This window comes from Arachis ipaensis, chromosome B06 (genome assembly GCF_000816755.2).
Source record: "Arachis ipaensis cultivar K30076 chromosome B06, Araip1.1, whole genome shotgun sequence".
NCBI lineage: Eukaryota > Viridiplantae > Streptophyta > Magnoliopsida > Fabales > Fabaceae > Arachis > Arachis ipaensis.
The window spans coordinates 122,551,546-122,562,776 of record NC_029790.2 but is presented as its reverse complement, the minus strand read 5'-3'; the positions used below and the strand labels follow the sequence as shown (position 1 = coordinate 122,562,776).

The 11,231-nt window shown below is 31.9% G+C and overlaps 1 protein-coding gene across 1 annotated transcript in view; it reads right to left on the bottom strand.

Moving 5' to 3' along the window:
• The window catches only part of LOC107647457 (vacuolar-processing enzyme-like), a 5,021-nt gene extending 1,229 nt beyond the window's left edge, over positions 1-3,792 (bottom strand). Inside the window, exons 1-6 of the mRNA XM_016351530.2 lie at positions 3,384-3,792; positions 2,447-2,603; positions 2,219-2,304; positions 1,584-1,762; positions 955-1,003; positions 72-284 (exon numbers count right to left, since the gene is read on the bottom strand). Coding sequence (XP_016207016.2) covers positions 72-284; positions 955-1,003; positions 1,584-1,762; positions 2,219-2,304; positions 2,447-2,603; positions 3,384-3,728 — 1,029 coding nt within the window. The 5' untranslated portion in view covers positions 3,729-3,792. The remainder of the gene's footprint in view (positions 1-71; positions 285-954; positions 1,004-1,583; positions 1,763-2,218; positions 2,305-2,446; positions 2,604-3,383) is intronic.

Sequence of the window (11,231 nt, the reverse complement as noted above, 5' to 3'; positions counted from 1 at the left end):
ATTAATAATTATTAATTACAAATATACTTTTTCATATAAATAAGATAAATAAGATATCCGACAAAGCCAACCTTGTGCCTTAGATGGAGAATAGTAGCATCTCTTTGACTGACAAATATTGTTGGAGCATCAAAAAAATATGCATTATTCGTTTTACTATTCTTGTTGGTGGCAGGGTTTGCACCAATGTAGTTATCCAGAAAATCATTGCTGATCATTTTATCTCCATATTGCATGACCTCAGAACTGGAGCCATCGTCCCAATGTAATGTTCTCTCTCTAACCTACATATTATATTAACATATAGATTGTGGGCTAATTTTTTTTTATATTGATTAAATATATGTGTAATACATTGCTATTGAAAGATTAGGTGTTTTTTTATATGGTGTTTTATTCAAATCGGACGGTCCGATTTCAGCAATAAAATTTTTTTTATTTTCGAAATCACAAATCAGACGGTCCGATTTGTGATTGTTTGTTTAAAAATAAAACAAATCGAAGGCACCAATATGTAGCTCCCATAACAATGTCAAACACTTCTCTTCTCTCATGATTCTCAAATACACTCTTCTCTCTCACACACAAAAAAGAAAAAGAATTCAATTTTTAAAATTTTAAATTAAAAATTATAATTTACCAATGATAAATTTTATAGCAAAAATTTAAGTACAGTTGTGTTTATATGAAGTTGTTAATTATAAATCATTAAATAATTTGATATATTTGATTAAATTGTTATTTAATTACTCTTAATTATTAACTTCATATGAAGACAACTGTGCGTAAGTTTTCACTAAATTTTATTTATTCCTATATTTTTAAAGATCACTAACAATGCCTAATTATTAAAATTTCACCACCCAAAAATCATATGCAAATGTTTTTGCCGTTATACCATGCCCATTTTATTCATCATATGGATAAAGTTTAAAACTTTAGATAATGACTTACACTTTCATATTGCCGTTTCAGAGTTTCTTTCCTCCTATCAGTTTTGTCACTGCCTCATCAAAACAATCGAAATAATGGGTAATATAATATATATTATATAATATAATGGACAAAGATCAACCGATGCTATGCTCTTTCTATGTGAAGAACTAATTTTAAAAATTTTTAGTTTAGCGTAAATCACTAAAAATATTTTTGAATCAATTTTGTTTTATTTTTAAATAATTATCTAAATATTTCTAACAAAAATTAGATTAGATGTGTAAATTATTTATCACTTATTTGAAAAGTATATCCTTTTCTTGTTATTTTTATTATATGTTTTTAAATTTCTTTACAATATATTTCGTCTGACACCTAAATTTTTTGAAAATATTTTAGTGGTTTATTATTTATTGTAACTTTTTTATATTATTAGAAATCCCCTGTCACCAAGCACTATAAATTAATTCAGGATAAAAATATATTACTTAAACAACATTAACCGACTTTAATGTTTAGATTTATAATTTAAAATCTAAAATTTAAAATAAATAAAATAATTTAAAAAAATTAACTGATATTAACAGAAAAAATGAATCACCTACCTAGACCTAGCATATTGTAAATTGAAACATTATTAAATGTACCTGTCTTCTAACCATGAAACACTATAGACGTCGCCCAAGCAAGTGTCATATTCATTATCACAATAAGCAGCAAAACTCGGATCAGTTGAATTGGAAGCAGTGGTTGCGTATATGTTTAAATTATTCGTTAGAATCCCTTCGAACATGCTCCCAGATTCACATGCTTCCAAGTATATCACCTTTTAATTTGTTTTCCAGTAAAATGAATTAATGCATCAAATTCAATATCTTATATATGGAACTTGCTGCTTGAAACAATTCTACGTTTACTAAAATCTGATCTAGTTGATTTTTCTAGGGAAATGTAAGATTCTTTTTTTATCAAATAACAAGAGAAAAATCTAAAATAGCCCTTAATAATTATCTTAAAATTGATAATTATTGTGAAAGATAATGAAGTTTTTGACAAAAAAAATTTCAATCTGACTCCTGACAATTACTTCGAAAGGACAATAAGGTTTTTGTACAAAAAAAATTAATATTATTTTTTTGGCACAGGACTAATCAATCCCAAAAAAAATATTAGAGACCAAATTTGATGTTTTTTTTTTTTAAAAACTTCGTTGTCCTTTCGAAATAATTGTCAGGACCGGATAGAATATTCCCTCAAAAACGGGAGATTTAAGAGAACTTACAATCTTTTTATAGCCCTTAGCGGCGTGTTTCTTTTTCAACACATCTATAAAATCGTTGGCAAATACATCCTCACCAACTGGCATAGCTGATCAAATAATAGCATTTTGTGATTAATTATTATTTCTGTTTTTTTTAGTAGGAAAAATGAATTAAATGTAGATTCTAATAAACAACACACATGTTATGCAAAGTAGTTTTAAAGAAAGAAAAGGAACGGAGTTACTTACTAACGAAGCCGGGGGCACCATGATCAGCATAGTAAATAAAAATGGTGTCATTAGGGCCACTGTCCACCACTTTACCACTACCTCCAGTAATAGCACTTCGGTTACCACTAAGCACAGCATAAAAATTTTTGGCATTTGTATGCTCTCCACTGTAATCCTACATAACTTAAACAATCACATTCACATACAGTATCACTTCTGCTATAGTCAAAATGCTACCAAAAATTTAACTTAAAAATAGTTTGATTTGCTAATCTACTACTACTACTATTATTATTTACAGTACAATTTGTATTAAAATACATTGTTATAATAAATGTATCAAATTTTTTAGTGATGAAATGGACGAAATAGGATCAATAATATCCATTAATTACAGACTTTTAATTTTTGTCTTTAGATTTTTCGACACATAATAATTACTATCTTGTTCTTTAATATAATATATGCAATATAATAATTAAGATGATGTGTTTTAAAGGTATTATGAATATGATTTTTATTTAAAAATAATTTTATTGAATAATATATTTTATTTTTATCCCAACGTTTATATTTTATTTTAATCTCATCCTTAACGTTTACTTTGACATTTCTAATATGTTTTAATCATACTCCTAGGTTAGACAATATATAATATGGCAATTCTATGTTACCGTATCACTCACACATCATCACACAATTGCCATGTTAATATTGTGGTTAATGGTGTTAACCTTTAATGGTATGATTAAAACATATTTAGAATATTAAAGGCAAAATTAAAACAACTTAAACATTACAAATATTTTTAAAATTTTTTGAGAACTTAAAGTAACAAAAAGTATACTTGACCATATACTTAAATATTAGAAATGAAAGCAAGTGTATGGCTAGTTAGTTTCAAGAACAAAAACACAATAATATTGATATGAAAATTGAACAGACTACCACTTACCTTGGGAACACCTTTATAAACATCTGGACCGTTGGGTTTATTGATTATAGTACCAGGTTTTGGGTTTTGTGTGTTATTGGCGATGTCATCATACATGAAAACAATGATGTTTTCATCTTTAAGACCACCTTTCTTTAGCACTTGATAGGCATGGCATACATCAGCTTGGTGCCTATAGTTTTCATACCCATTAGAACCAGCAACAAGGACACCCCATCTATTTCCATTTGCACCCTTTTGTTGTTGAATATTACGCATTGGACGAACACCCTCCAACGTTGTTATTGTCGAACTTAGCCACATTGAGAGTATCAATGCAACCCAACAAGTGGTTTTATGATTCATCTTGCTTGAATGCAATATTTGTGTGGATGAAAGAAGGGATTCAAATAAATTAAAGGAGAAGAGATGTATTATGTAGTAGCTATTGCATGCAATAATATCTTCTAAATGAATTTATAGCGGCAGAATTTAGTCTCACAATCACATGCATGGCGCATGCATCCGTTAGTTCTCTTGCTTTAAGTAATCTTATCCCATTTAATTAATGTGATTTTGCAAAGAGTTACTTGCAAATACTCGCCGGTTTGTAAACAAAAAGGTTCGTGCATATTAGCATGAATAAATAAGTCATAAATAGAAGTCATTATATTAGGGGGGAAAAGAACAAAAATATTTATAAAATAATAGAAAATAAATTTAAAATAGTCCAAAATTATTTTATTTCATTATTTAATTATGACAATAATAGCATGACTATGAGAGTGACAGAGTGTATATGAGACTGTATCTATCAATTTTTCATCATATGACATGTTTTATGTGTGTCATTCATATGTGTGAGATACATGTGTTATGAATATAATAATTTCTTGTAATTATGAATTACTGCCACTATTTTATTGATTTCTTGTTTTCAATGAATAAAATCTTTTTTTTTTACAATATAAAAATTATTATTGTGATGGTATATATAAAAAAGTTTTTGGTGGCTGGGAATTAAGAAAAAAAAAGAGAAAACAACCAAACAGAAAATAAAGGAAAACAAAGTCCTAAGGAACTAAGAAGACACAAAAGAGTCCCGCTAAATACTCATTTTAAACTCCTTTTAAAGCACCAAAAGCTCTACATGCTGAGAATGCGATCTCATCGTCGTGTTTGCCATAATGTCCACCACTGTATTTGTATCTCTTAGGATCAAGCGAAAATCAATATGCCACTTCCAAGTCATAATATCTTTGACTTTAAGCACCAAAGAATCTACACAACCAACGTTATCTTGAGAATTGATAACAAAATTGAAAGCCTCTAGACAATCTGCTTTGCAAATCACATATCTTTGTCCCAAGTCCTATGATAGAGGAAATCATTTCCAGATAGCAAACAACTCTCGTTGAAGAATATTGCAGGATCTTAATTATTTCCAAACAACCTTGTTGCCAATGTCCATTACAGTCTCTGCTAACACAGGCAAAATCAATACGATCACCAAAATCCAAAGTTGTGAGAATCGAACTGGTCATTAACCCGGTCGAATGACTGGTTCAATGATCCAATCGGGATCGAATTGTGATTAAACCGATTTAATTAAATATATAATAAAATTATTAAAATTTTGAACTAATCAAAGACACAACTCATCATAAATCATAATCATCATTAAATGTTCCAATATCCCCATCATAAACAGGTAATCCCAAGCCACCATCTTCAAAAGTACCACCAAAAGAAGCTGTATTTGAAGAATCAATCACAACATCAGACATATCCACATCAACTTTCATATATCCTCCATCTAATAAAATAGAATAAAAAGCCAATAAAAATCCAAAGTTAACACTTAACAATGTATATCTTTATTAAATGACACAAGTTTTGCTATTTACTAAATCCCACATGTCCGAATATATTAGGATCAATTAGCATTCATTAGAATTATTTAGTATATCTGAATATTTATTATAAAATATTACGTCTTTATTATTACGATTATCTTAGCACCTATAAATACCCTTTTATATTGTATCATTCCACACAATCTGAATAATACACTCTTCATATTATTCTCTATTTTCTAACATGGTATCAGAGCCATGGTATCCTCCTTGAAGAAGATATGTTATTTTTTTTCTCTGGTGAAATCGCCATATTTTTCACACTTTTCTTCTATTCTATTTTTCCTTGCCTTTTGTCACTTCTTTGATGTTTTTTTCACCTCACCGACTAGCCTATCTTTTAGACAGCGGCAGTTCTGTCTGTGCTCCCTTTAGACAACGATATTTTCATCTGCGCTTCCTTCAGACAGCGACAGTTCCGTTTGTGCTTCCTTCAGACAGTTGCAGTTCTGTCTCTGCTTCCTTTAGACAGTGGCAGTTCCATCTGCGCTTTCTTCCACCAGTTTCGTCTGCACCCATTCTATTAGTTTATGCACTTTTTCTTTATTTTGTTTTTTAAATAAGTTTCACTTGAGTTTGAGGGGGGATGTTAGAATATATTAGGATCAATTAGTATTCATTAGAATTATTTAGGATATCTGAATATTTATTATAAAATATTATATTTTTATTATTATGATTCTCTTAGCACCTATAAATACCTTTTTATATTGTATCATTCCACACAACCTGAATAATACACTCTTCAAATTATTCTCCCATTTCTAACACCACCAATGATACCAAGTGAGTGCATATTTTAAAGGGCCAAAGCATCATAAAAGACTAGATAGGATTTGTAAGAAGAATTCTGAAGCATTTACAAATATATGAGAAACTTAAGTCGGACTTAGAATGAATTTTTATTGTCTTAAAAACAAGTTCTCTTTGTAAAAGATATGTAGTAAATGCAAGTTCTTTTAAAAACAAAATGCTTAATTAAATCAGAAAAGCTCTGCATACAAGTCATTAGGGCTTGTATGCTTTACAAGTTAATTAACGAATAAACCCCAAAAACACGATGCAAGGTATACGTTCTTCTTCCTCTTCCTCTTCCTCTTCTTCTTCTTCTTCTTTTCTTTCGTTTCTTGCCTTCTCTTTCTCCTTCTTCTTCTTCTTGCTGCACGTTCTTCTTCCTCTTCCTCTTCTTTTTCTTTTCTTTCGTTTCTTGCTTTCTCTTTCTCGTTCTTCTTCTTCTTGCACGTTCTTCTTCCTCTTCCTCTTCTTCTTCTTTTCTTTTGTTTCTTGCCTTCTCTTTCTCATTCTTCTTCTTCTTGTTGTACGTTCTTCTTCCTCTTTCTGTTCTTCTTCTTCATTTACGTGCTTTTCTCTCTGTTTTCTTTCTTCGTTATTCTTGATTTCCATTATTTTTTTACATCAAGCTCTGAAATCGTTTTTGAAGAAGAAAAAGCAGCAGAAGATGAGGAGGAGAAAGAGAAAGAGTTCTGAAATATGCATAAGGTGTACTTCAACGAATTTTGGGTGTATTTCTTAAATCTTTTGGGTGTATTTTTGTAATTCTTTGGGTGTATTTCTGTAATCCTTTGGGTGTATTTCTATAATCGTTTGGGTGAATTTCTGTAACCGTTTGGGTGTATTTCTATAATCCTTTGGGTGTATTTCTGTAATCGTTGGGGTGTATTTCTGTAATCGTTTGGGTGTATTTCTGAAGTTCCATTATCTTCAAATTTGGCAAGAAAATTGTTTTCATGGAGGAAGAAGAAGAGTCGTTCATAATACATGGTGAGTAGCGCGCTTTGGAAACAGGAAGTTATTGAATAACGTGCGTTTTATTTACTCTTAAATGTGGAAGTGTGTAATGCGTTAATTAAGTGTAATGCGTGTGTTTTATTGGACTTGTAAGACTTGTAAGCTAAAAAAACTTGTATGTGTAGCAGGCCTCTAATTAAATTGGCTTTTATCCCACAGAACAAGAAGCCACAACACATTTCAGCAAACCACAAAATTATCAAGAATCAACTAAAATCTTGGCAATCTACTTTTGACCATAAAAATTTCCCAAATTGGAACAACCAAACAAACAACTCATACCCACAAAACTCCGAGAATCCAAAATTCAAGCAACAAACCACATAATAAAAGAAAAAAGGAATAGAAAAAATTAAGAAGCGTACCAATCTAATACCCATAAATTTATTAATTTTTTTTATTATAAGACAACAAGCTTTCCAAGGCAAAAAACAATTCAAATCTAATTGAGTCATATTAAAAAAAGAAGAATGCCCTAACTCAATGAAACTATAAGTTAATAGAGGAGGAGCTTCAATTTGCATAAAAAAGATACCAACATAAATAATTCTATGGTGGCGGAGAGAGACGGCGAAGAGTCCACCACGACAGAAGAGGAACATTTGTACTTGGCACTTTGCAGTGTGTGAGAGAGAGAGGGGGGGGGATTTGATGGTAATTGCTTTGCTTTGTTGATTTTCTTTGATAGGGTTAGGGTTCAAAATAAAAAAAAATTAACTAAAATTAAAAACTGAAGAACTCACTGCAGCAATTCATATAGTTAACAAAATAAAAAATAATTGAAAAACTGAAGAACTCACTATACGGCAAAGAGAGCAAAGAAGGCCTAGAGTCCACGACGGCAGAAGCTTCAAACCGACCAGCCGACAACGACAACAGAAAATTGTGCTTCCGACGACCAGACGACGCCGACGACAGAAGCTTGAGACAACCAGACGACAGAAGCTTCGAACCGCAAGGGTGGTAACCGCTGGTGGTCATTGCTGGCGTCGATTGTGGTAGGGATGGCAGAGTTCTTTTTCAAGTTCTGATCATTGGAAGAAAATTGGAAATTAGGGTTGAAAAAGAGAGGGTTATAGGAGGCGTTCGTGAATGAAGGGACTTCGTTAGAGTAAGGGGGCTGGGTTAGGTTAGTGGGATTTTTTTTCTGGCGTCAAAACGACGTCGTTTCTAGGGTATATTGCAAAATCAGGGCTTTAAAAACCCTGGCCGATTCTGCCAGTTTATCAGTTAACCACCGATTTTTTAACTAATTTTTTGTAGGGCGGTTTTGGAGATCAACCAGACTGGCTAGATGATTAGTTTTTAGTTAACCCAATCGAAAAGGCCGGCCCGATTGGTTGTCTGAACCTTGCCAGAACCTGAATAACTAGCATCATAATTGATTATAAAAGTACTCATCAAAGGGGGAACCCAAAAGCAACTAATCGTAGAAGGAATAATAACTTGTTGGAATTCAAATTTTTCATACATATCAAATTATATAATTATTCGATCTCAACTTTTATATTCACATAAAAATATTTTTACATGCTATACTTTCATATATAATCAAACATCTAAGAGTTGTCACACCTCATACAAAACCTTTTTTGGCATGGTTGGGCAACACATTTATAGTCTAATTATAAAAATCTAATTGTACAAGTATAATTACATTTGCACGTTCAAACTTCAGAGCATGGTATTGGGTGAGATAAAGCTTCTGTTATAGTAGCTGAGTTGTTGTATAGTAGCTAAGTAGTTGTATAGTTAGTTGGTTAGAGAAACTAATGTAACAAGTTAGTTATTGTACCAAAATAAGGAGAGTTAGTTAGAGTTCTGCTTCTAGAAGGTTAATAAGCACTGAACACTATTTATATCAGAATGTGTAAACAAACTCAATTAAAAAAAATCATAGAAATGAAGTATAATGACCTGAAGCTTCTCTCTTCAGTCATGGTTCTTCATAGCAATGCTCTTCATGAAGTTCTTTTTCACTAACTCTCTAGAATTCACCAATTTTAACATGGTGCAGTGAGCGTGAACAGAGAGCTAGGTTAGTAAAAAATTGAGCTTCTTAAAGAATCAAAGTGATTTTTGCAATTTTTTTGTAATTTTTCTTCTTTCCTTAACCATTCTTTCTTCCCGTCTCTTCTTGCCTACTCTCTTGGATTCACACGAAAGAGTTTGATGAGAGTTTGATTGTTTCACGAATCACATTAATTTGGTGGAAATAAAGACTCCAATCAACGAATTTAGAGAGAAAGATCTGGATCTACATCATCTCAAAGATCCATTGATATAAGTGACGTCATGGCTTCTGAAAGAAATCCATTCTTTTCTGTTGATATTCAAGCACTTGCGCAGCTTATGAATCAGTTAAACCTGCTACGACAATCAAATTTGACAAGAAATTCAACAAATCCAGCGTTGGATCCGACAAATCCATATTTTCTTCACCCTGGAAAGAGTCCAGATTCAGCCTTGATCTCAACAATTCTTGGAGCCTACAATTACCAGACATAGGAAAGAGCAATATGGAGGGCACTGAGGTCCAAGAACAAAGAGAAATTTGTTGATGGAACCATCAAAAGATCAGCTGAGGATGATGCACTCTTTGAAGCTCGGGAGCGATGCAATAATTGTTTAGTTTCTTGGATTAACCAGTCCCTAAGCCCAAACATTGCTCAGAGTATTGTACGGATTGATTCATCAGAAGAACTATGAAACGAATTGAGGCACAGGTATGGTCAAGAAGATGTCTATAGAGTAGCTGAATTGGAGGAAGAGTTATTTGCTATTAAGAAAGGAGAATTATCAGTTACAACATACTACACGAAGCAGAAAGCAATTTGGCAGAAGTTAGACAATCTCAGGCCAATACTAACATGTTCGGGGTGTATAGGCAACTGCAACTGTGAGTTCAACATTATGAGGGCATATGGTGCGGAATTTAAATCCACAAACTAATCGGCAAGTGCACCGGGTCGTTCCAAGTAATACCTCAAGTGAGTGAGGGTCGATCCCACGAGGATTGATGGATCAAACAATAATGGTTAAGTGATTGGCTTAGTCAGACAAACAGAAAATGGTGTTGAAGGTTCAAAATCATTAATAGTAAATTCAGAATATTAGAAAGCAAGCAGTAAATAAGTTGTGAATAATATATGGAGAAACAGTTAAGGCTTCAGAGATATCTATTTTCTGGATTGACTTTTCTTATTAACTATTTTAATCATGCAAGATTTAATTCATGGCAAACTATATGTGACTAAACCCTAATTCCTTAGATCTTTTTAGTCTCCTCTAAAATTCATCAATTGCCAATTCCTTAGTCACTTAATTCCAATTAGAGCGTGAAGTTCAATTCTAGTTTATATGTCATAAAAACCCTAATTACCCAAATATAAGAGGATTATATGTCACATATCCCGTTAAGTCCAAATAATTAGTAGTTTAGGAGAATTTATTTTCAAGCTGTTGTTCAAGTAAAGAGCTTTTCTAAGTTATACAAGAACTCAATTAGAACAAGGGTCATACTTCCATTCCACCCAAATTCATAAGATAAAGAACGAAAATAATTCTTGAAATAATAATCAGTACATGAATTAAAATAGAAAAATAATAGTATCAATTCATACAATATACAGAGCTCCTAACCTTAACAGTGGAGGTTTAGTTCCTCATGGTTCAGAGAGAAAAACTAGGATTCTAAAAACTGTAAATTGCGGAATGAGGTAGAAGAGAAGAGATTCTGGCCCGAAGGGCTGATTCTTTTCCCTTTTATATCTAATCCTAATTAATGTAAAATATATTTCCTAAAACTAAAATAATATCTTTTCCTAATTATAAATAAAATAAAAGTTTAACTAAAATAAATTAATTGATTCTCGTAGCCTTTGGAACGCATTGGGGACTACTCCTTCATTAAAGTCCATGCTGAACTTGAGAATTCCCAAGTTCAGCATGGAGGAGGCAGTGGCTAAACTTGTGCTTTTTCTTGAGTCCACACTGAACTTGGATTAACCTAAGTTCAGCGTGGAGTGATGCACGCAAACTTTCTTTGGAGCTTTTGATCTGGCGCTGAACTTGGAGTTCCTCAAGTTTAGCGTAGGGTTGTACGTATGAAATAAAAGAAAAGAGTATACTATTATATATCGTT